At 35.9% G+C, this 27,032-nt stretch overlaps 1 protein-coding gene across 7 annotated transcripts in view; it reads left to right on the plus strand.

Annotated features, from left to right (window-relative positions):
• The first annotated feature begins 13,074 nt into the window (after positions 1–13,074).
• Positions 13,075–27,032, plus strand: part of tox (thymocyte selection-associated high mobility group box) — a 111,523-nt gene continuing 97,565 nt past the window's right edge. The window contains exon 1 of one of the 7 annotated variants that reach the window (XM_088642376.1): positions 13,075–13,612. In XM_088642376.1, coding sequence (XP_088498502.1) covers positions 13,511–13,612 — 102 coding nt within the window. In that variant the 5' untranslated portion in view covers positions 13,075–13,510. Of the gene's footprint in view, positions 13,613–15,590; positions 15,613–27,032 lie in introns of those variants that run through there. The other 6 variants (XM_088642374.1, XM_088642375.1, XM_088642380.1 and 3 more) reach the window with 6 other exon arrangements.

The raw sequence follows: 27,032 nt of genomic DNA on the forward strand, positions 1-27,032 counted from the left end.
TATTTTTACAATATATATTCGTTTTTACCTCATAAGCATAGGTTAGAAGCTGAAAACAAAGAAAAATATTGCTAAATGGCAGTAATTTGGACCTCATAGTGCCTGATAAATGGAGATCACTCCATGCCGTTATGCCCTGTGTCTAACCTCAGATTTACTAAAGTAATTAGATGTTATACTGCCGCAGGTAAAAATTAAAATTAGCATAGAAATTGGGATGATGTCAATCCACAACAGACGTAAGAGCCTACTGGATGGCGGCAGCAAAAATAGAAAAAGAAAATGTTTACTCCTCTCACTGCATTGAGAAGGTGCTACTGTTTGTTACAGTATGTGTACTTCTTACATGCACAAAATGCTTGTCGGAAATTTGGGAATAACATACAAATATAAGATGTTATCATTGATGATTCACATCCTGCTTTGCACGTGTACACTTTATTAATCTCGTGCAAATGAAAAGTGGCAGTATCCACACCCCTATCAATTTTCTCCCTGTTAAAGCCTTATTTTCCACAGGGCAAAGGGAGAATTAAAAAGCGCAATGGAGAATAACGAGGGGCATTCGTCTTTTCTGAGCAACAAGTCTACCGTTTAGTAAATTTGTAAAGTAAAATTGAAGCACAGGTAAATACTATTTTTAATAGGAAGCTCAAATGATGGTGAAATGAGTATTTCATTTCAGACTTCAGCCATTTGCCTGTTTGAAATGATTTGTATAACAATATACAGTATATGACTAGATGGACTGAACGACCTCGTCTAGTTAGTAATCTCTCATTATTTGCTTTTTAGAAGGTGGTGAAATAAATCCGGAAGACTAAATTTGATAGGTTCTTAAACTAAAATAAATCAGTAGATTTGTAATGTAGTATCGTTCTTTCATTCCGTCTTCAAATCAGTGCAATATGTGGAAAAAAGAAAACCAACCATAGTTATTTTAAAGACAAGAGACTATATTAATCATCTACTCTGTCAGATATCTTATATTAACCATTTTTTGGATCCGCTTAAGTGTTTTTTGTTCCACACACCCTCAGGCAGTAATTACTGTAATTGTGTGCAGATTCCCACAATGTTACAGCATTGTAACAACAAAGTAGATTGCTGTCAACAAATCTTAGATAACTGCAACATTGTTCTGTTCTTGGCAAAACAAAATACCAGTGTTTACCCTATAATGAAGAAGTATACAAGCAGGTGTCATTGGTTTTCTAATTTTACTAGCAGAATCAATGGTTTATAACTGATCTAAGCACATTAAAACTGATGTCTGCTGATGGAATTATTTTAGATTGTCTCCTTTATGAAACAGGTGTGGAGTACTGTATACTGTATTTGTAAAAGTCTCATATTCAGTTTATAAAGCATTTTTACTTTAGAAGAAACATATCTATTTTGCATTCAGTTGTTTTTTTCTGTGTGTTTAATAGGCATGGAGTGTATTTTGTATATCAAAGCATCAATAAACATATAATGTAGGAAAAATATATTGGTAAAAAAAATCAAAGAGGATATTGAAAAATGTCCTGAAAAGGTCTGTGTCATATAAACATTATTTTTATCAATATATTATGCATTGTCAGATTTCAGAAGTTTAATTTTACAGACATCAAAACAGACGTATTGACATTGACTTTTAATAAAAAATACTGCTGATGGCATTAAGTTCTATATTTTTAATACTCTCTGATCACAACTGAAAAATCCTAACCGTAGAAAATACTTCACAAAGGAGTTATTTTGCATCAACATTACATTTTATTTCTCCTTTTTTCATTTCATTCTGACCTATTTCAATTCCATTTCAAGTGCTAATTAGGATTAGATGACATGCAGTATTATGTAATATTTCAAATCCCTGCTTTTTGTTTCCAGAACAAGGCACTCCAAATACCCAGCATAATTTAAGATTGCAGTATAAATAGACTCTTTCTCAGTGTTATTGCCTATATGCTCTTGGAATAATTTGGTGTAGTGGTGGTTTTTAACCCTTATTTTGCCTAGCCTTTTTTAACGTTTCAACGACAAATTTATCACTTACTGAAAACATTTTTGTAGTTTGTATTTTGTAGTTTTGAGATACAAATGAACAAATATGGTTTCCATGCAATACTCTTCTACTCAACACCATATAGTTTTCGAATAAGAAACAAATCTTCTACCTAGCATAAAACATTTAATTACTTGTGTAAAGTAATGGTTGCCCCCTTTTATTTTTAAAAGCTACTGTGTGAACAGTTTCATTTTGTGCCCGCTTAGGTTGGAATTGCTAATTGTTTAAGTCTTGGGGAACAACAATGTCTCCTTCTTTTCAATGGGGGATATGAGGAAGAGCAGACATGCCCTCCCTCTTAAACCATTCACATTTGGACACACAACAAGCTGTATAGTGGTTGACAAAGGGATTAGCATTGATTTGAGGAGGACCAAGATCTGGTGATGTCACTGCAAGCCTATAAACACCTGGGGAAGCTGCAGGTGTTGCTGTTTGCTGGGAAATCTATAGAGCTCCAACGGACTAATCCTGTGTTTCCATAATAATGGTTGTAAATTGTGTCATCCCATATTTTAATTTCCTGACCAAGATACTGGTGCTGTTTAACATCAAGAAAGGATACGTTATTCAAAAACAATGAAAAGGGTTTTTTGCTCAACAAATTTAGTGGTTATGCATTATGAATGCTCTACTATAATATGCTGGAATACTGTGATTTTGCTGAACTGGTAATAGGGTTAAAAACCGCACAAGTGGAAAAAAAAAACAGTCAACCGCACGCATTTCCTCACTGTTGATTAAACAAAAGCCTAACATTTTATTTGGGTGCTCGCAAATTCTAATTCAATTGAGTAAGTATTTTGCAATGCAAGCATTATAATGATTAATCTTTCTCAAGTTGGAATATGTTAAGATCTGTAAAATCTAAAATAGAACAAATTAAATGGTGCCATCATTGCATTTAATTCATTTTATTTAATGTAAAACATGAAAAACAATATGTGATGTGTCATGCTGTCTTGCATGGTTTTATTTTCCTTTAATTTGTGTGGCATAAAACCAAACACTCATAATGCTATTAGGAAATAATCAGGCCTGTAATTATGTTGATTGCTAAAGTCTTACATCAGTCCTTTAGCAAAGAGGATAAGAATTCCAGAATGCCATTAGAAGAAAATAACAGAGGGAGTAACAAATCATTAAATGTTTCATTTGGTTTATATATACAAGAACATTAATTATGTTACTTAATCTTTTGCAGCCTTTTATTCTATTTTAAACAGACATAAAATCAGCAGCACAGTAGTACATAACATGACAACCTGGCTAGTTTGAATGAGAATGGATTAGAAAATATCCTGTTGTGTCAATAATGTCCTGGTCATTTAAGATGTCTTTTTTGATAAGAGGCGCTTTAGAATTCAACCGAACATTCAGATGTAGGCGCAGTGTTTTTCTGTCACTTTAACAAGATGAAATATTGTATGACACATAAAACACATTCCTCTTATTTTTTAAAAAAAACTAAATATTTACTTCTCATTGCATGGGATATTTTATGTGGCTTTTTTAAATGTAAGGAAAAATAAAAGGAATGAGCTAGATTATTGGGAATGAAACAATACAGACGAGTTACAAGTAATGCCCATCATTTTAACTCAGAAAAGGTTACTAAGGGAGACTCTTACATATAATAATAAAGATAAATCCCTTATCCTTGATTGCAGTTATTTGAAGAAGACAGAAGACAAAGAAATCTTGTCTAATGGTAAGAGAAATCCATTGCTTTAATATGGGTTGCCTATAGTGCCAGGATTCAGTTGAAATGACTGATTAGAAAGGAAATGTTATTTTTATAAAACTCCATTTATGCTATTTTTACTACTTAATTACTATTTAATCTACTTAAATCTAGACTTTCTTGAAAGAAAACTCATATTTCTAACAATACAACAAATTTCTTATTCTTGCAGGCTGCTACAACACATACTGTTATTACATGGACATCGTCTAAAACATATGTTACAAATTAGTTCTAATATTAGCACAATTTGTGAAGAAAAAATAGGTTGCTGAGATTAAATACTCTTTTAATGTATCATTTTACTTATTATCCCTATTTGGAAAGGTAATGAGAAATACAGAAATGAAAGACTAGGTAGTCTGCTGTAAATGTGATATGCTTGTGCTATAGATTTTATATTAAGTGATTGAGAAAGGACAGTTGCATTTTATTATGAATAAGATGTGGATTCATATTAAAAGGTCACGGGAATCTGAAGAGAAATGTCAGGCATACAGACTGACCTATTCATAATGAAATAAGCCTGAAAGAAAGCATCTGCATTATGAAGAGCCAGAAAGCTTATTGCATTTATTCCACTAAATAAACACAAGCACAGACAAGCTTAACAACAAAAAATGGCATATTAATCAACAATATGTTAATTGGATGGAATATCAATTGTTACATAATAAATTCGTTTCAAAATCTTGTTTTGGTTAAACCCTCTCAATTTGTCTTACTGTTTTGAGTTCAGCATTAAGGTTGTTTTAAATGCATAGCTTTGCAGACAGACTATTAGGTACTGGACAGTATCTACAAACCAAAATTCCCAATTCATTCATTTTTAAATTGTAGCCCTAATGCCTGTGGGAAAAATGCACAAAGTAAAACCGATTGGCTTCTGACAACTGAAACAGCACAGCTTACCTAACAAGGTGGTAAATAATTAAAAGAATAATTGTCCATGAAGTAGTTCTTTTACTTCCCTGGAAGGGAAGGAGGCAGGGAGAGCAAGTGTCCGGAACAGCATGTCATTGATTCCCCTTTTATTTGGGCTTCTTATTATGCACAGTTTATAGACAACTTAGCAAAGCAGATGTGGTTTTTGGAGCCTCTTGAAAGGAGAATGTTTGTTCTTAAGTAGGTTGCCACCAGGCCCTCTAAAAACAATATTCATTGAATACTTTAGTGTTGGCACCTAAGAATGGTTTGCACAGTATACGTCAAGAGAAAAAGAACATTTTGCAACAACCTTAATGTTAATTAAATGAGGATTTAAGAAAGGACATTTAAAACCTTACTTAAACACAAATAAATCAGCAAAATAATTTAAAAAAATAACTCCTTAAAATACATACAGTATGCAGCTTCATGAGAAGGCAACAAGTGACACATTATTTGAACTGCTTTCTATCAGATGCCAGCACCTTTCGTTTAACAGATTGCTCCTTACTATTCTTTAAATTATTCTCCTAGGCAATAAAGATGCAATTCCAGGAGTGAAACCATTCAAGGACTCTGTGAATGTTAATGCGGCACTGCTTTGTTCAGTTTATTAATGCCATACGTGGAGGAAACAATCACAGCCCACAATGATGCAAACTGGATTTTACAGATGCCATGAAAGCTTCCAGGGATCACTAATGTCTAGTAAGGTGTAAACACCTTGTATTCATTGATGCTTAAGATCTATGAGACATAGAGCAACATACAGGTCTTGCAAGTGCTTGTGGCATAGCTGTTTAATGATGCTGCCAGGCCCGTAACTCTTCTGATATGGAGCGTTTGAGAATGTTGCTTTCAAACATCTCATCCAATCAGTGTCCAGCTGGGCTCAAATGAAGTGATGATGAAGGCTAATCCAACCCCTGAGCATGAAGCAATCACTGTGCAACTCCACTTCATGGGGGTGAATACTTTAGTTGTTGAAATTAGCTTTCTGTATCTGCCAAATGGTACTAAGAGAGGAATGAGAACGGATCACAAGATATTGTCCATATTGAGTGCCAAATGTTGTCATTGGAACCAATTAGTAATTGCACCCTATACTCCTCCTTCAATAAAATGATCTCTTTCAATATTATAGTCCAATGCAAATCTATCTGCTCTGTGTTGAAGGACATGCAGCTGCCAATTAGAAAATCTCAGAAAAACATCTTATCCTTTGTGTACAAGGTAGCCATCATTTGCTGCCAAATGTGGCTGTGAGAAATGATGTTCATGTGTCAGAACATATGAAAAGTTACAAAAGAGAGGAGGCCCATTTGGTAGTTTATTAATCCAAGGATCTCCTCCAGCTGTTTCTTCAAAGCTGTTTCTATAAGGAAAGCAAAGTATCAGCTTCAACCACATAACTGGGTAACTACATACTCCCACAAACCAATTAAACAACAAATGGATCCAACATAATCCAACAAGATGGATTCGTCAGCACTACAAACCATAGTGACCATGGCTTGTCACTTACCTGCATTTTCTTTAGCTAATATGTTCCAATATTATCTCACTGTGATGACATGTAGGGTATTATGAAAAGAAAGACCACTAACACTACCAGTCATCCTAACACAGTCCAATGGACAGTAATTGCTCACTGGGTGGACATTAAGGTGGCATATAGCCAGCTGCTGTGAACGTCCAACATTTCCCAGTCCAATTTCCTCTCCACAGTTGCCAGCCATAAAACTTTGCAAATGAATGGTGGAACCCATTCAGGCACTGTTACTGTAAGCCTGGGTTATGCATGATGCATGTACACAGTGGCATCCTCACACTGAATGTCATTCTAGAAAATGTATGTACTGTTGCATTTGTTGCTATCAATTCAGGAACAACACTGGCAAAATCTATTTCCACTCTTCATAACACTCTATAAGCATTTGTTTTAATTCAGATTGGTGTCACAAGTCATCTGAAGATTTATTGCATGACTTGTATGACCTCAAGAGGATGCCATTGCACTTGTATGCTTTCAGTATATAATCTATTTTTATTCTGAAAATCAAAAATAAAAACACATTTTTTATTTTCACAAGCAAGTAAAAACAATAATGCGATTGCACTGTGATGGATTCCTACTCTGAGAATCCTGAAGTCGGTTATTTTTAAAAGTAAGAACTTTAAATGTATATGCTTGTTAGTGTAGATTTATGATGTACAGTATCTAGTCATCGGGAACACATTTCTAAAAGACAGAACAGCAATTTAGGCAGTGGCAAAAATGCAGAATCAGAAAAATAGCGAAAGTACGTTTTTTTAATAAACCAAAACAAATAGAGAGATATGAGGTTGGAACATGGTAATTTTTTTAATTAGAAGGGGAATTAGGAAGTCTAATTTGTTAAAGTCTAAATTGACTTACGAAGTAATTGACTTACTTTTTACAGGGTTGCTGAGTTTCCACTCTTGCACAACTTCTGAATTTTGTCTGTCAAAAAATTGTGTTGTTCTCTTATCACATGCACATTTCACAGTTAAGCAAACACAGAAGTAGTGAGTAGGATGAATATTGTAATAGAGTTGCAGTGAGGTTCTCAGAAATCTTCTAGACCATGGCCAGTATGCAAAGAGCAGACACTATTGGGACTGAAACTTGGGCCCTGAGCACCACAACGGTAAATGAGTATACTGTACAAAAGTTACTAGAAAGACAGTGATTCTCTTTTACAAAAGACTGTTGTCTTTTTCAAAAGCTCATTAAAAAAAATCATGACTAAAAAAGTCATGGCTTTTAAAAAAGACTGTTGCTCATGCTTTCTTCTACCATCGCCTGATAGTGATGCTGTCTTCCCAGTAGGGGTCACTCTAACCATACATCCCCAGACATAAGGCACTACAGTCAGCTCATTGCCTGTGGTTTACTACCTGCTTGGTGGTAGTGGTACTGGTCTGCGGTAGTGGGAGGATATCAGTAGGATGTCTTGTACAGGAGGCGAGTTCTATCCTGCCACAACATTTAAAACTAAGGAGTTCCAGAAAGATAATTTACAGATACTCCTTTGCAGAGATGTACCAAAAATAAACCACACTATACCATCCCATGACTGACTGGCATCCAGTGACTGCAGTCCAATAAACCTGTGAAAATCCTATGCATTGGTAATAGATGACAGTGTTCCCAGAAAAAAGAAATAACGGCAAAAGAAATGACTAAGTTACAAGCAGCCATAAAACTTCATTTCTAACTGTTTCTTCTTTGTTGCCCATCATCCTTGTCTCCTGAGCATGGGTTGAGGATTGATTTTCATCTTCCTGCTCTTGTGCTTCATGCTGAAGACACTATTATTGGTACTCATGCACATTTGCACACTCTTCTATATGATACTTTGAGTGGGACCTCAAGCCTTTAGTACATACAGGAAATGCCACGACCAACATACTAGGAAATGACCTCTTGTGTAGGGCAGTAGGTGTAGCTTCAAGTATTCAAACTATAGTACATTAATTATTTATGACTATTGTTACATGAACAGAGACAACCCTTTTCTTTTCTTTTTCCCTTTTCTTGTGGGTAGAAGCATGTGTTTCAAACACCATTATTTTCAACAGGACAAGGTGTCCAATCTGTGCTTGCTGTTTATGGCTTCACTCTACATGACTGAATACTACATGCAAGTTGTATTCACATAATTAATACCAATGCTCAAAAACTATGTGAGTACTTTTTACAGTCCAAGAAGAATCTGTATATTTTGTAAATGCCAGTCTAATTACTTTCAAAATGGTATAAAGTAATGTATAGGATATGAGTTACTGTATATGAGCATGACATGACCTAGGTGACCAATAAAATATGAGTAAAAGCAGAAAGCCTGTTTGTTCAAGAACAACAGATTAATGGTCTGGACCAAGCAGAATGGTTTGGAACCATCTACACCATAAGCTATTAAGAACATTAAAACACAAGAATTCCGGACAAGAGCAGGATACTTTGCCTCTGTAGCTTGCTTCACTGCCAGTAACTAATATATCAACAACCCAATACCTGAACATGATTAAATAGTTATAGCAGGATCTGAATGAAACCTAAATTAAATTAAATATGAATGAAATTAATATGAACAGGTGCAGTGTTAAGTTAATTAGCTTTGAAAAGCACAGAAAAAAAGAGGACAAGAACAGGTTTTATAGCATATACATTTCTCAAATCATGATATAAATTCAAAAAATGTTAAAAAAATTAAATGAAGAGCTTATATTGCTTTGTATTTGTACTGTAGTATTTTTACGCCTTTGTTATTTTACAATAAATACCTTCTTGTGAACTTTTCTCTGTATGTTTATATTATACATGATGTTTTCCACTTGCCTCTCAAGCCACAGGGTGCTTCATTTAGTCAATTAAGGAAAATTGATTAGTTTACATTTCTCAATAGGCAGGTTAATGGGGAAAAGTTAATATTGTATCAACAATGACAGACAGAGGAATACATGACATTCTTTTCTATATTTTGTTCAACAATAAATATGGTAATAAGGGCATCATAATGGCTAATAAAGTAGTGACACGATCACGGAGCTTTGGTTTCGTGAATCAAAAATGTGCACACAAGAACAAGAATGTTTGCAGAGAAGATGAAGCCATTTGGCCCACATAACTTGTTTGGCTGTGAGTAACAAATTGATCCAATGATCTCATCCCTCATCCAGCCATATCTTGAAAGCAGTGAAATTGAACGTCTAGTCAATTGACTTATAATTGGTTCCAAAATAAACAGATTACATACAGTATGAGTATCATTTTGGAAGCCATTCGTGCATACATACATGTTTAATCTAAAATAAAACTCAAATTCTGATATCTAATAGTTATATAGACCATTAATTTGAGCCAAAGCACTACATAGCTAGTTTCAATCATTATTGTGTGCTTTCACCCACTGTCAACAGTCAAAGTTCTAACTATGTACTGTGTAACCATAAATCTGTCTAAGCCTTTTCCAGCGATGACAGCTGTACATTGTCAACCCTGGAAAAGAGAGAAGTACATCTCCCAGTAAAGACACATTACCTGTTTCTGAAGCTGTGCAAAACTGGTTGACATAGCTGGTCCCTGGTTATTGAAAGAATGGAAAACGCCTGAGAACCATGGATGCAGGTCACTCCGCTGTTTTGAAAGTTGTCCTGTGCCAGGATTGCTTGGGTGGCCCTTGTATGTGAGCACTCTACAAGTCACACACAAACACAAGTCACAGAAATCATCAATGAAAGATAATTGACTGTACTCAGCAGCATCAAGATATGGAACTCCTCCCAGCTGTCAGTAGTTAATAGTAGGGTAATATATCTCTCTGTATCTGGAAGATTACCTGATGGATCTAAATATCTAGTAGACTGACCTTCTTCTCGATATCCTGTGTGTGACATGTCTAAACCAGCAGACCAAGACTTTACCTCTATGCATAGTTAGTCTTTGTGACTTGACTTGCAGGCCTGCCAGTTTACTTAAGTCAAGTCTCTTATACTGGAAATACAATACAGAGACACCTATAGCAATATCACTATCTGCTTTTCATTAAAGTTCATAAACTTGCAGAGATGAGTTCTGTTACACCCTCCACATCTAGAGGGCGCTCCTGCTCTGTCCTGTTCCTAGTTTCCCTGTGCTTTACTTGTTCTTCTGCTGTGTCTTCTTGTCTGGGGCTTTATATTTCCGGGTCTCCCTATCCTCCTTTCTCCGACCGATACCTTGAGCCCGGACCGAACCCCCATGTTTGCTCCGTTCCTGCCGCTATGCATATGGACCTCCCGTCTCTCTGTCTCTCTCCACGGCTAGCCCCCAGCTTCCATGACAGAATGCCGAGTCTGCTATGGACCCCGCGAGTGGTCTCCTGGCCACCCTGCCTTCAGTTTATTGTCTCCCTTTTCTTCTTTCCTGGCTTTTGTTTTTCTGGCTGCCCTGGCTTCTGGTCCTGGTATCTCCTGTCCTTTTTCCTGGTTTTTGGTTCCCTGGCCTACCCGGCTTTTGGTTCCCTGTCTCCCTGGTATTGTTCATGTTGTTCGTCCCCCTGTTCCATCAGGGTTTATTTTTGTGTGTGATTTTTTTTTAACGTGCTTTGTCTCAAGGGCTCCCGTGCCTGCTGTCTCCCTGTCCTGGGCTCTTAAGCCCACTGTATCCCTGTCCTGGGCTCCCACGCCCTCTGGTCTCTCTGGTCTGGGCTTCCATGCCCCCTGGTCTCCTTATTTTTTGTGAGTCATTTTTATGTGTTGTTTGTTCCCCTGTTCCATCAGGGCTTATTTTTTGTTGTGCGTGCTTTTTTTTACGTGTTTTGTCTGTTTTATTTTGTCTCGCTCCCCCGGAGCCATTCCCGCCCCCCTTCCTCTACTCAATAAAGGGTTTTATGCCGGAGGAGGGGGTCGTGCTCAGCTATGGACTCCAAGAGGTTTCCTTTCAGTTAAATGACGTTTTTCCTCCCCTCAGTGCTGTGCAGCTCATTTATTTACTTTTGGGGCATCAGGAGCCGCCCTTGAAAGGGGGGTTACTGACACGCCCTCCACATCTAGAGGGCGCTCCTGCTCTGTCCTCTTCCTAGTTTCCCTGTGCTTTACTTGTTCTTCCGGTGTGTCTTGTTGTCTGGGGCTTTATATTTCCGGGTCTCCCTATCCTCCTTGCTCGGCATTGGGATGGGTTGTCCAGAGGCTCGCCTCACCAGGTCGCCCCACGTCTGCTACCTGAGGGCTTATGTCTCGTTCCGACTGCACACGATACCTTGAGCCCCAACCAAACCCCCTAATTTGCTCCGTTCCTCCTGCTACGCAGCCAGCCCCTGGCTTCCGCGACAAGTTCGGAGTGATCAATAAATGATTTATTAAAAATAAAAATGAATTTTTATTTACTGACCTCAAACACTTCGATCCACATGTACAATCCAGTCTCATCTCAGCTACATCGTGAACTCATCGTTACAGGTTCATAAACCTCTAAGATGAGGACAGTCATCAATAAATTATTTATTAAAAAAATATAAATGAGGTTTTATTTACTCACCCAAAAGACTTCAAAAAGCTAATCACAAACCACATGAATGTGAATATACAGTATACTTGTGAGACTTGTGAGAGGGACTAGCGTCCCGCCCAGAGTATACCCTGCCTTGCGCCTGTTGCATGCCTGGATAGGCTCCAGCTCCCCTGTGGCCCTGTATTGGATAAAGTGGTTAGAAAATGGATGGATGGATAGTTGTGAGATTAATAAGGGGAAAGCCACAAAGTTACTTTTTTATTTTTGTTATTCATTGAACACATGAATATAGAAAAAGTAGATATTCATATTTAGAATTCAACAACAAATTATTATTACATTATGTGCATAGAATGAAAGGATTTCAAAACAAATGGACAGCACTGAGGAATTAATTATAATGTATATGTGAGCTCTACCTCTTGAGTACCAATGCTTTCGTTTTTGATTATATACACATAGTGCACTATGCAAACATTTGAAAGCATCTTGTGGAGGACAGAACCAGCATATTTACCCGTACAGTAATAAGTACTTTAAATTGATTTATCAGGTAACTCACAACTTTCCCAACAAAAGGGGAACACTTTGGGTTGTTGTATTTTATTTTGTTAAAGAGGAGAGTGAAGGAAGCAGATGGAAAGATATTTTACATTTCATCCCGTCTCTCTGCTTAAAATATTTTTCAATCCATACCATTCGAGGGCAGATTGAAATGTGTATTAAAAATACAGAAACAGTCACAAATTGAGCGATTTTTCATGAAACCTGTATTTTTTCCCCACACGAATAGCTCAACGCTGTTCTTTTCTTTCTTTCCTATTCACTACTGATGATTTCACATGAACCATTAGGATCCAAACTTAAAAATCTATTAAGCTACCGCAACATATCACAACCCCTAAACACAAAAATGTATATCAATAGAATTTTTCAATCAAAATAAAATGGTTTTGACCATTTCACCTGCGGTAAATTCTCAGTTTTTTTTTTTTTTATCTGGACACCCAATACTATTCAAATTACTACCAACTGCAGGACTGCACTTGTCCCACAATAGAATGAAAAACAAAATCTACGGCTCAGGGAAGTAAGATTGTCTACAACTGTATACACTATACAGTATGTCAATCAGTGCGGAAGAATCAAGTGGAACAAGGACTGACTTTATTCCATTTAAAGTAATAGATTTTCATAATATCTCATAACTTGCGAAGCAGCAAAAGAAAGCCCAGTTCAAGGACTGTGAATAGAAGCGATTTGGTATTCGCTCTCTTTGTGGCGCCCCCTGTACACCGCTGAGGGGTATAAGCGCTTTAGCTCATGTTCTGTCGTGCGAGTCTTTTGTGTGAAATGTTGGAGGCTAAGAGCAAACAGAGCCCTGCTTCACTAAATGCGTTGGGAAGCCATTCCGAAAGGATCCTCTGATTTGTTTTTTTCCGTAAAAAAATAAACAGAAAAATAAACTTGCATAAAAATAGGCTAACGTCGTTCAATGAGGAGATAAACAGTAGTTTCCAGGTAGATTTTGTATTAATTCGCTTTTGAGAACGCTTGCGAGACTGGTTCATTTTTGGAGAGTTTTTCGCAAACCGCAAACGGATGTGAGGCAGAGAAGGTGTTCCTCTCTACTGTATTTCAGTACTACGAGCGCTACTAATACCCATTACTAAGTCACATACATCTTGCTCTTTTTTACTCTTAATCCTTGTGTACACGAAAACAAGAACCCGAAATACAGGAGTTGATTGATGTTTCTACTGAGATGGACGTGAGATTTTATCCTCCACCAGCACAGCCTGCATCAGCTACAGATCCTTCCTGCTTGGGACCCTCGCATTGCCTGGACCCTTACTATTGCAATAAGGTGATACTCGTTTGTTTTACTGTTCTGATTTGTTTATTTATTTGAAGTTTATGGACCGAGTCGGTGCTGTAATAAGATTAAAAAAAAACTTTTCCCAGCGTTAATAATAATAATAAGAAGAATAATAATGACTATTGCCAGCATAACTCTTTAACGTTAGTGAGTGTCAAACTGCGTGTTAAATGAAAAAAAGTAAATTGATTACAGTCTCAGCCAATTGGATGGCAGCCGAGAGAGAAAAGTAAGCATGCACTTTAATTATTACAGTGTCCAGATGTGTTTAGGTGATGTATCCGTTCCTGAACCAATAATCTGTAGATACAGACTTTATACGGCAGGAGCGTGCAGCACACAGCTTCTGCGTTCTGTATTGTTGGTGGTGCCGCTTTTCGGACAATAAAAAAAAAAACGAATGACTTTAGATATAATTCTTGCATTATGCGTGACAGCAAGATTATGTTTTGTTGTGGGTATTCCCGTTGTAGATTGTACAATGTGGCTTTCCCCCAGGAGCTCTGTCACACCAAGCAATGCATGTTACTTTTATTGATAAAAATGTTACAGTGGCAGCAAACCACAACGGGATCGACAAAGATTTCACATCATTCGAGGGCAGACGGATCCGTTGCTGTTTCTCCAGACAGTCTATCCGATACAATTAACTCGCATCGAAGATAAAATATGAAAGAGACACGAAAATGGGAAGGTTTTACATTACTCAATTAAGTTCAATAACCATGTAACAATAAAGGAGCATTTTAGTCCTTTTGATAATAATTGTCCTTCGTTTATTTTTCATAATATAAAGTTCACCATTCTGGACTTAAATTAGAGTTTTTGTTGTCGTCTTTTTCAGTGCGCACATTGACGGACTAGTGTATTTTGATATATTTTTATGTTTGAGATGTTGAAGTGTTTCACCGTGCCCATTTTTTCCTGGGGAATAGGGGTCATCTTCTTGTCTTCATGCTGTAGGACACTCGTGCTTTACAGTATTTTAAACGAACGCACACTGAATACGCTAAGGAAATATAATACAGTAGATGGGTATCGAAATATAAAGTATTGAAACTTGTGTATTGAGTATTAGTGTGGCTGCTGTAGTTTACGTGACGTTATGTGATAGGATCCAATTTCGAATTAAAGATTAAAAATCCTCGCACCTGATAAAGCCATTGGAGACTCAAGACACTATTTTGTTCTTAGACAAGTTTTAACATTACACTGTGAAATGGCATGTACTGTATTGCCTCTAAGGTATTGTACGTACAGTATGCGTCCCTGGCAGTGTTACAGCTACTGTAATATAGAGTTAAACATGTTTATCTCGTCAGCCAAGTGCTAGTACTACTAGTGTTGTTTTCAAATCAGAAGTGTGGGGATCGTTTACGTATACTTGCAACAGTTTTTATGTTTAAGCCTTGCCTGTACTCTCCCAGTATGTGTTTAACGAAACAAAATCTAGGAAATACTGTCATGATGTGCCTTTACGTGCTACTAATGGAACTGTGTTTTTAATGTAGGTGCATTCATTAAACGCTGGTCTACTGCATTCACATGTCGTGGTCGTATGTACTGTACTCATTCTTATTTTGTATGCAATATTTTTTTACGGAGACCTCTACACGGCAAAGAGGTGTGTGATTTTAAGTGGAAACAAACCCTCTATGTAAAGATTTTATAATTTTATTAATCAATATAAAATGTCTAGAAGCAAATCTTTTTTGGGGGGATTGGGGGTGGTGGCAGGTCAGTTTATTAAGAGGGCAGTGTTTGCATGGTTTCCAGAGTGTGATAGTGAGGCTTCATGGGCTTTGTGATATTTCTTCGTGCTTAGGACTTCTCGCTGCGACCACTATCTTGTGAGAAGAAAAATTGAGGCTGGAGTGCAAACGAGGGTGATTGTGGCAACTGTGCGATCCATCTCTTATACAAACAGACCGAGATTGATGGTGTGCTACTCGATACGGGTCAGGCTTTCATAGCTGCATATATTAAATGTAAGATTTCCCCGAGAAAGACTTTGAAGAAAAAAACAGTTTTGTAATGTAGTTTTATAGCGCATAGACTTGATTTAGTTGTTAAAATGTGCTCTCTTGTGCATATGTACTGACTTCAGTCAAAAAAAAATGTTGATGGTATGGTGAACTGTAAATATGTTCATGAATAGGTTTAATCCAGTATACTTTTGGAATATTCAGTAATAAGGTGACTGTTAAATTCACTTTGTGGGGATCATAGGTCAGCTGTGCATTTTAGGCAACAATTACAGAAAATATATAATTCACCAAACAAATAGTTACCTATTGTAGATGAATGATATTAAATTTAAGAAAACATTTTAAAAGAACATTACTCATAATGTTCAATATAGAAAAAAATGAACATATTAATTTGCTTGAGACACAGGACTACTTTGAAGTGATAGAAAGAAAACTAATCTAGATGTGCAAATCCTCGCTTGTGGGAAGACATCCAGGTACCTAAGGCAATCATTTTTCTTTGCTAACATGAAGAATAAAAATAAAAAAAACTAGAAAATAAATGAGTTTAAATGCTATCGTAGTATAGCTGGGAGGTATGTTAATGATTAGAGGATTTGAACATACTGTAAATAGCATTTCCTAACTAGTTTTCAAAATTGTATTAATTAGCTAGTGCCTTTAGCATTTTGGACATAAATTCAATTATTGAATTAATGGACAGCTTCATTAAGTGAATTTAAAACTCTGTGTCTCAGCACTCTTCATGGCTATAGCTCTTGTGGACTTTCGGTAAAGTTTATTTTTGCTGTTTGTACATCTTCTGGTAAAATGTAATGTATTTTATATTTATACCATCGTGTAACCATTTGTTTCTGTTTTCCATGATAGTATGAATATAGTGACATATTTCCATTTAGAAGCTGAACACTTGTGTAAACATTGTTATCAAATCTGATCAGTGACATGGTTTTGAAAGCCACTCTTTCACAATAGATGAATGACGTTATGGTTGCAGAACAGTATGTGACATTTTCACAGAGAGAAAGACATTTAAAAAATACTTACAAAACAGGTCTGAAAAATTAGAAATTAAATGGAGGTGATAATGAGTATTCACATTCTGTGCCTGTCTCTAGGTAGTTTAATTAATGTTTCCATTGAGAATATTCATTACTGTTTTCACAAATTGACTTTGGTTTTCTGAATGCTCTGCAGTAAAATATGTCCATCAGTACTTCAATAAAAGCAAAACAAAAGAAAAAAATGACAGTGTTTTCAAATCATACCTCTCATTTTGAAGTGTAACTAACATTTCCAGGAATTTCAATCTCGTTTTTCTTTGTTTTTAACGTAGGAAACCTTCTTTCACAAACTGAAACAAAACCAGAATCAATTTCACCCAGCTGTGTTGAAATGCCAAATTTTATATCTTCACACCTTTCAAATAAAATGATAATTCCGTGGTATGTTGTGTTGGATATTTTATATGTAAATCAAATAAAGCAGAAATGTTCTGAATTGCTTCTTTCAGAACATGTTCCAATAGGGTTTGTAAAAAATGCTATGGTGCTGCATTAAGAAAATTCATTGAGGCATTTTTATTGATGGCGAGGATGAAAACTTCTGGCATGTTTTAAGTGAATACAATTAAATAGAAAATCAGCTATGAAAATGAAATAAGAAATGAAACATAGGGGCAATTGCCTTTTGTCTTATGCTTATATAAGTCTTACAGTGATTTTGAAAACATCAGCGTTTTTACCATCTGTTCACAGAATGAGAATAAACTTTCCTATAACTGCTCTGGCAGTTAAAAGAATTGTACTTTGTGGGTAGAGGACAAATGCTTAACAAAAAAATATGTTTTTTTGCATACACCGTATCATTAGAAGCTATTAATATTGCTGTGTAGTTTATAAATAAATTACTTGTAATAGATTGCATACACTCTCAGGTCTTAGGAGTATTCTGTTTGTACTTCAGAATTTATACTGAGAGTAGAAGAGAAAAGAATATTTGAAAACCTTGCTCAAGAAGTTTCAGAAAGTTTATTGTGTCCCAATTCTAATAATTTGGTGCATGACTTGGTATTAATTATTAAATAATGAAACATGTCTCTAATCCATTATCATTCAAAGGTAAAGAAGGGGTGAATGGAAGAAGCAAAGTATGTGATTATGTTGGGATATAATGAAAAACAAACACAAATACTGCAGACTTCTCATGAATGTATTTGAAGCTCAACATTCTTATTTAATATGGATGTCTGATTAGCTGATTTATGCACTCTTTAAGCCTGCCTTGCGTTAAAGGCTTATGGTTTCAGAGGAGAAAAAGAAAACAAAAATAAAAATTCCTTCTTAATATAGAACGAGCCTGAACTCTCTGGGGAGTGGTCCACATTTGTCAGAGATGAGAGAAGCGACAGGGCACCCTTTGAGTAAAATAGAATACAGCATAGTGTTGCATAGATTCAGCCATGGTCATTAATCATACACAAAACCTGTTCACTGTGGAAGGCTAATGATTTTCTTTATGTTAATGACTTTCTGTTGGCATATAAAAACATATTCTTAATAGAGTTTCGAGGCTTTAAGTTATTAAAGCTAATGAGATAATACTTTGGTCACAGGAGCGAGCTGTTTAAGCCATACGTGCCTTTACTTTTGTAAGCCTGCCATTGAAGTGGCTTGGGGGATCAGCAAGGTTTGATGCCAAGAATCCCCAGGGCTCTCGGGTTCAAATTATGTTCGTGATTGATATTAGGAATTCACGACTGGGCAACTTCCACTGTGTAGCCTCCAAAAGATTAAAAGGAGAAAAGAAGTGTGTCCTGAAACATAATTGATGGAGGTCATAGAAAAGCCTAAAGGTATGCTTAACTTAACAATAAAGTATACGTAACAGACAAGCGCCTTGTTTTTCTAGCTCAAATGCGTTTAAAATATATGACATTTGTATATATAAACACTAAATATATTGAAGCCCTTTACAAAGTTCCACAGCATTAAAAAGTAAAGCTGCGTTAAAGTAACAGAACAATTGTGTGACATTTAAACAATAATCCTATTTAGTTAATTATCTTGTGAGCCTCCATATGTGGAACAGTTCCACATGAAACAAAACAACAGTCTGTGTGGCATAAAATTATAGGCTGATAATTAAAATATGCAATAAATAAGTACCCCATAGAAATGGCTGATACATACTGTAAATGTTAGGCATTTAAATGCCAAAAAATCTACTTCTTTTTGGTTGCCGTACTTTGTAACCACACTGTTACAGCTCTTACACATTTACACTTTCATACACTGACTTCGGTGCTTTCAACTGTAAAATATTTGAACAGGAACATGAAAAACAAAGCCGACACAGACTGATAGATGGTCATCCTGCGCTTTCGCTATTTTTGTACATCTGATGAAAAGTCTTCATTTCAGAAGAAGCACATGTTATTTATAGAAGTACAGTCATGCATTCACACAAGATTGATTTAATGTTACGCTGTCAGTAAGGTTTTTGTTATGTGGGCAAAAATTTCACCCAAGCTTTTGCTCTTAACTTTTTATACAGTAATCTGTCTAAAAGAACTGCCGTTTAGATGTCTTTCATTTTTCAGAGTAGATGATTTATGCATGTCTTTCAAAAGGAGTTTATTAAAATGACACCAGAGCCATCCAAATCTATGTTTGAGCAACGCTGAATAATAATACAGGAGGAAAATGATAGAATTCAAAGGTTAAAGTACTTTTGTCTTTCACCTTATTACGATGAACAGTTTTGCTTTGTTGAAAAAGTAAGAGTTCGTGGCTTTGCTCGCTCACTTACAGTGTGACACCAAGGCCAAAGTGCAAAAATGGGTGACTTTAATTTTTTATTGAGCACTTAACTTTATCATAAAGATTAATTATTTATGCAAGGTGCAGAAACAAACGTTAGTCTTAATTAAATATCCGGGAAAGAAAAAGCAGTTTTACTTCAATAATTTATCTAATTTGTTAATCTAGTTTAGGGGAATAATAAAGGGCTTGTATCTACACTCCCCTGTTGGCTATAAAAGGCTATTATGTTCATGGCAGTGGTTCAGGTACAGCTGCTGAGTGTTAATGATACATCATCACCTCCCAGATAGACACAGCAAAGGTCAGCTCAGGAGTGACCCTCTGAACACTTCAACAAGCTAATCTTCTTCCAAATTACATATTATCACCTTGGAAACCTCAGTATTGGAGGGCAATTCTTGGCAAGCAGATACCACCCACAGCAGAGTGTGTGATAAGAAGGCTGGCAGCAGCAATCATTCAGAAAACGATTTTTTAAGGAGCTGCTATGCATTGAAATGTAAGGTTTTGCCTAAATTGTGAAGCACTACCATTATTCTTTATTTTTCTGATCCACTACTGCTTTTAAGACTAAAAAGGTGGCCATCATCTGTTATATCTTTACTGCATTAAAAATGTGTTAAGACATTTAGAAATATCAGAAATTTTAATTATAGAAATTATTCAAACATAGACATAACTTAATAATCAAATTAACAGTCTGCATGTCTTCAAGTATTAGCTTGAGAAATTTCAGGTAAGGGTTTGAAGTTGTAAATCTTATTTCAACTTAACAAAGTTTAGTAGTGCAGTTTTGAACGGGCGATAATGTAGGACAATTCATCATTTAAAACACGCTATCTATGTATGCCTACAGATTTTCGTAACTATATTGATCCAGTTAGAGGATTACTCACTTAGGCCCCTATTTTTGGACTTGCAAAAGTGATTTATATTAATGTTACTCATGTTTTTAGTCATTTAGATGGGTGATTTCTATATGATCGATTTTCAGACTTGGGCGTTCAGGTTTTTTTTTTTCACTTAACCCAGCTTTCTGTTTCAATTGCCACACGTTGGAATAGCTGTCACACCTCAATACGTGAGTTTTAAAGCATATATAAATGACTAATCTGAATCATTAAAGTATTTTTAAGTTACACTGTCTTCGTCCTGTGTGAACATTACAATTCACTATCAGATTGGAAGTGAAACAAGCAGACGTTTTTGTATTTTTCTTTTTTTTAAATTGTATATGGTGCAGGCATAGAGAGTGAATAAAGGAATACACAAGATGCTTTTGTGTTGCATTGTACAGACCTCTGTTATCGTTATTCATAGAAAATGAGGTTAATGATAAGGTTATGGAAGTATGAAGATTGCTTTACAAGCAAATAATACTGAATGTGTTCTGTGTTATAAACCAATACAGAATACTGATAGTAGTATAGATGTAAAGTATAGTAGTGTACTTCGAGCAGTATAGTAGTTTTGTAGTTTTGCAAGGGTGATCACTTAAAGCACTGCAGTATGTTTATATTTAGGGTGCAAAACCACACTTAATTTTTCTTCAGTGTTGCCTTGCTGTTCGTTTTGCTGATTGATAGCCTCACTATCACCATTGAAGGGAATGCATTTAATTTTTAGTTTATGGAAAAAATTCTATGTTAAACCAATTTCCATCCATGCAAAGGACTTGATCCTTGTGAAAATGAACGGAGAACACAGAGCTGCAAAGATGACACGGAATCCAGACTATTTTTAAGTGAAACGATAAGCATTGATTTCTAGATGGAGGCAGCATTGCGGCCAAGCATTTAGAAAATGTAGTTAAATAAAGGACGACAAGGTGGTTAGCTCTGCTGACTCATAGCTCCTGGGTCTGAGTACAGTCTGACACGTCTGGGTGGAGCATGCATGTTATCCCGTGGGTTTTCTCAGGTTTCTCCCATTTTCTCAAACCTCACAAAGTTCCTGTAGCCCTTACCAGGAATAAGTGACTTTCTGAAAGCAGATGGATCACCTGCAAAGACATGTTCTTTTTGGGGGGTGGAAATGTGTTTTTATTCCTCCATTACCATTTTCACCATTCTCAGGCCAGTGTATTGGGGTTTCTTTCATTTCTGGCAACCTTTCCTGACCAGAAATGCAAATGTGATTTGTAAAAGAATACTTGACTAAAATGAGGCTATTTTGAGCTCTTGTTGATTAGTAACAACTGAAATAATAATAATACGCCAACTAGGACAAAAGTGACTAAAGGTTTGGAGAGTTATTACTAAACTTTCACAAGTTTCAGAAAAAATATCTTTGAATGCAATACTTGGTAGAGAAGAAGTGGTCGGCTGCTGTAAATACATATTAATCAAATTAAACATCAAAACTATACTGTCTCACACTATACCTCACTACAAACATAAATCACGTTTGTGAATTTGAACATTTATAATACAAATAATCACAGAGTCCAGCTACCAAGACATTTTCTAATATTAGTGCTTGTTCTTTCACTGTGTAAAAGATTTGTCTTTTGATTCCTAATGACCTTTGGCCTTTTAGCATTTCTAAATGTGGGAGGCAATGACTGTGGTTAGTATTTTTTACAAAAATGTAGCAGTGAAGCATATAATTGTCTAAAAAGTCTGGCAAATGTCTTCAGAGAGGATTTTGAGCATTGTACTATTCATGAAGCAATTCCTGGCATGCCAGGCAAACATTTCACCAATAATAAGTGGTTTGTGAGAGAAAATACAAAAGAATGTATATAGGTGATGAAATAATTGCAAATTGTTTATATTGCCACAAAATTATTAAACAACATTTTCTAAAGAAAATATCAGAATGTAAAAGCATTTCAGACCTATCGCTTACAATAAATTCACATAATTTATTATAATTCGAATTATTGTAACCGTAGAGAAAAAAAAATGCAGGGTATTTCCAGAATACTGCTAGATCTGTAATAGCGATTGCGCAATGGAAAATTCTGCACTAGCGTTTATATTTTAGTTTGACAAAATCAGTTGCTGAAATTTTAAATTCTCTGAGGTTCAAATACTATGAAAATATAAAAAATAAAAACAACTGGTGAAAAGTCAAGTCAAGGAACGTCCGATCCATATTCACTATGTACCAGCTGTCTGGAGGAACTGTATCGGTACAGCCTGTGAGAGATGGGCAATACTGGTTCGTGGGAGGCTGGTGAATAGTCCTACATCCTTCCAATTAGTTCCATAAAACAGTGGGACTATTTCAATAAATACACGTGCACGTTTCTGCGTATTAGTATGACTGCTGTTTAGCAAAGATTGTTAGGAAAGCTTGCTTTACAATACAATATTTTTTTTTAATTATGTAGAAGTTGGCGAATTTACTTTTCAGAGGCATGGTATAACTAAGTTGAATGGTGTGTGACCCGAAGAAGGCTCCACAGCCGAAACGCTGAGTTTCCTTTCGTTTCTTCTCAGCATGGAATAAATCTTTATGTGTTCCATGGTATAACTACGGACTTCATATAAGCTGCTACTGTGCAAAATATGTTATTTCAGATGATTTTTCGACTACCTTGTTATTCATTTTTAAAATAAACCCAGTATGTAACTAATACATAAGAGCAAATGGACAACAAAAAGCATTCGTTTTCTTCTTCAGTCCATGTTACTAATACATTTGAACTCTTGTACTTGTAACCACCTGTTGTTTTTACAGTAGTTGGAAGGGGAGCGCAGTCTCATAATTGTAATGACAGGATAGCTTCGTTTTTTTTGTTGGGAAGTGTTTGACAAGGCATTGCAGTAGAGGACAGTTACTGGTAACATGGCATTGTCTTGTTCATGGAAAAGTAAGTGGTGTTATAAATTGTCGCTGTGAAATGCTTCTGTCACTGAATTAAAAATGGTCTCCTTAGATAATCAAATATTTTTATGATAAAGAATGTTATATTTATTGCTTTTGTTTCACTTAACATTGCATTCAGTTAGTACAACTGATCAGTGTGAGGGAGTATACACTGTGCTTGACATAATTTATTTCAGAACTAACCCATCTATCCATCTTCTATCCTCTTCATCCGATATAGGGTCACAAGGGAGCCTGAGCCTAACCCAGCAAGCAACATATACAAAAGGCAGGATGCCAGTCAAACACAGGGCACACACAGAGAGAGACACACACTTACACCAGTGCCAGTTTTCCCAGAAGCAGTATGGCTTTGGACTGTGGGAGGAAAATGGAGCACCCAGAGGAAACCCATGTGAATAAGGGATTACGTACAAACTCCACACAGATATCAGCCTGGTACTTGAACCCAGGGCCCCAGTGCTATGAGGCAGCAATACTAACCACAGTTGCCACAGTGCCGCCCATTAACAACACCCCAAAAGGAAAAATGTAAATTACCCAACATAAGTGCATTAGCTTTCAGCTTCTATATCTTAACTATATTGTTAAGGTTTTAGAAAATGTGATTTCACAGTTACATATTAGTAATATGGACTCTGATCTGCAATATTAGTTCTTGTATGTGTTTTAGCCTCAGGCCTCTTCAATTAAGTTGAAATTTTTCTGGTCTTAGGAGATACTGCCCCTTTGGGTGTTACATGAAGTTGACCTTGTCTTTTTATGATGCTTAATTTACAATGATTTTTTTTATCCTAAAATTGACTGATTATAAGATAAGCCGTCTTCACCTATCGCATGAGGTGATAGAACAGAAACTTTCTGACATGTTTGAGAGCTATGACAAAATCCTGGTGCTGGTATCCTGGTATTTCATATTAACAATGTCATCGGATGTTGGGGTCAACTTTAGATGATCCATTTACTTGAAAAGTCAAGAAGCCTCCGTTATTTTTTGTTTAAACTCATTAGTGTATGTGGAAACACAGGAATGAAAGAAAATAAAAAGCCCCCAAATATTAATTTTTCAGTTGCAGTCAATCACAGAAGAAACAGGGTGAAAAGGATGCCCTTCAATACTCATAATTTATGAGGTGGCTGTACAGTTGGACAGTTCGGATTTTAGGAACAGAATGCTCATTCTGTGCAGAAGAAAATACAGGCCTAGTAAATTATGTATGTTTTTTTATGGTCAATTTAGATAGTAGTTTGATCTTTCGATTGCCAGACAAATTGCAGACAGCAGAATACATCAGAATGAAAGAACATATTTGGTTTCTTTATGGAGAAGCAATTGTCACAATAGGATGTTTATCTGGGTTATGTTTATACTGCATATAATGCTATATAAACAGCACTGCACTTTTACAATGTCTGGAGATTGTTGGTTCTCATGTCATTCATTTATTTTTGTAGTGTTTGCTGCACATTTCTCTTCACTTCGCTTGAGATTACACTATATTTTAACACTGGTTTGCTGCCTTATAATTCTGCCATAAAGGTGGTTTATATGAATTTGACAGCTACAGCTATCATTATACAGTATGATTTTCTTTATGTAGCCAGCCTTTCAGAAGCTGGTTTCTGCTTACTAATATATCAGATAAATTGCCTTGGGTCAGTGTTACCATTTTAAGATTACTTTTAAGATGTAAGTATGAAGAATCTTGGATAGGAACAGGTCAAGCTAATGTCATTTTAATGTGTTATAATGATATAAGCTATAGAACTTAGTAAAAGTACTCCTTGATTGAGATGTACTGAACATTTCACCCATGCAAAAAGTTTAATTTAAAGATCTGAAAATAAAACAGAGCAGAAGCTCTATTTGCATTTAAATGAGCTCAAAAATGAGTTTTGTAAACTTGACAGTTTTGATTGCTAAATGAAAATTTAAGCTTCTATCTGACTTACATAAAAATATATTCAAGTTCTCTAGTATCTGCAGTATCTGTTCTTTTTGTAAATAAATCGGGGGTCCCAAATGCTTGTTGGCAGGTGATTAGAGCTGTCCTGGAGTGTTGTTCCCTCTGTCATGTGCACCATTCATTAGAAAGGTGATTTGTCATGAGTGTTAATAGTCAGGAGGCAGCTGTTCTCAGCATGGTTGGAAAGCATGAAAAGAAGGGAGATGTATGATGAGTGGCCAGTAACATTTGTATTCCAACAGTTTGCTGTATGTTGAAATTTCACAAGCTTTTACATCATAATTCCAGATTCTTCAGTCATGTCATTAGCATACAAAGTTAATTGTTTTTGAGTGACAGTATCCAGTCTTTTTTTGTGCCATTGTTTTGTAAACAGAACTTTGGACATCATGTGGTTTACTAGAAATTGGCAGCAAAGTGCTCTGATTGACAACCTTCTCTCTATAGACATGTGGGAGTGACTTAGGTGACTTCTGATTATAAGTGAATAAAGCATTTTTTATTTTGTGGCCAGTACAAGTTTCACATGGACAATTAACCTTTGTGGTCTATCTCCCTGATCTGCAGCCATTGAGAAGTGCAGAGTCTATGTGTTAAATAAAGCAGAGATCTGGGAAACATCTAGAAATTTAGCAAATGATTGGGCCAGCTAAATCATCAGTGCTTTGATGGAACTGAAACTATAAGACACAGTGAATGTTCAGGAAGAAAGTTGCAGATCCCTGCATTATTTGTTTCATGCAAAGCTTAGCCATGGTGCCTGTGCCGTATGTTTTTTCTTATGTAAATCGGTCTGAACATTGATTCTCATTGGTTCTTCCCCCGTTTCTGCACTTTGTTAACCCTGCTGTGGTTACAGAGCTTTGCTATGTGAGTAATGGCAATGCGAATGATCTATGATCATTTCCACTGATTTCAGACAGTGAGCAAATGAAAATTTGTATGAACTAAAATGACTTTTCAAAGCATGCTATTTTTTAACAAAAAATCCATACTTTAATTTTGTAATGATTGCCATGCGCTTTCAGGCTTTCCTTTTTATTTAAATATTAATCAAATGGTTTATTGGTTTATAATCATTGATTCGCTTAACTGGAAGTACTGAAAGGAGGTATTATAAACTAAGACCAATAAGTTATTTTGTTATCTGTGTGTTTTTTTCAAATACATACAATGCGGAAACCAAATAATATAATATCTTTTTTTTAAATCTCAATTAGAACATTTTCTTATCCATTTATATTAGCCAGAGCTTTTAAAAATGTAGCTTAATCTTCAGTAGCGTTTCAGTTCAGTCTGGCAAGGAGTCCATAACTTCTGTTTTTAAGTAACTCCTTTTTAAAAATATATGTAGTTTGGATTATGTAGTGTCTTAGCGACATATGAATTCCTTTGACACATTTCCATTATTAATCATACGCTAAAAAAAAATTCTGAGCATAATAATTTCTTAGAAATCCAACCTAATTGCACTAAAATTCCTTCTTGCTGGTAACAAAAGCTGTTACTGTTTAAGTTCCTGTTCAGTGGTTAGTTGGTACGGTTCAGTGAGTGCTGTCAAAAAGGCTTTTCTTCTGATTGACATCCCCACAGGAATGTGAATGGAGATTTTAATTGCATATCATGTGTGCATATCAGAGGAGATGGATTCACTGGCTCTTCCTGCAATTCATTAATGCTTAACTCTATTTCTCTACAGGTCATCCATGCAACAACAACAGTGAATTTACATTTTTGAACTATTTTTGAGGGGCTGAAAGAATGTCTTATAGCGAGCCATTTTTCACCT

This window comes from Lepisosteus platostomus, chromosome 8 (genome assembly GCF_059453375.1).
Source record: "Lepisosteus platostomus isolate fLepPlt1 chromosome 8, fLepPlt1.hap1, whole genome shotgun sequence".
Taxonomy (NCBI): Eukaryota; Metazoa; Chordata; class Actinopteri; order Semionotiformes; family Lepisosteidae; genus Lepisosteus; species Lepisosteus platostomus.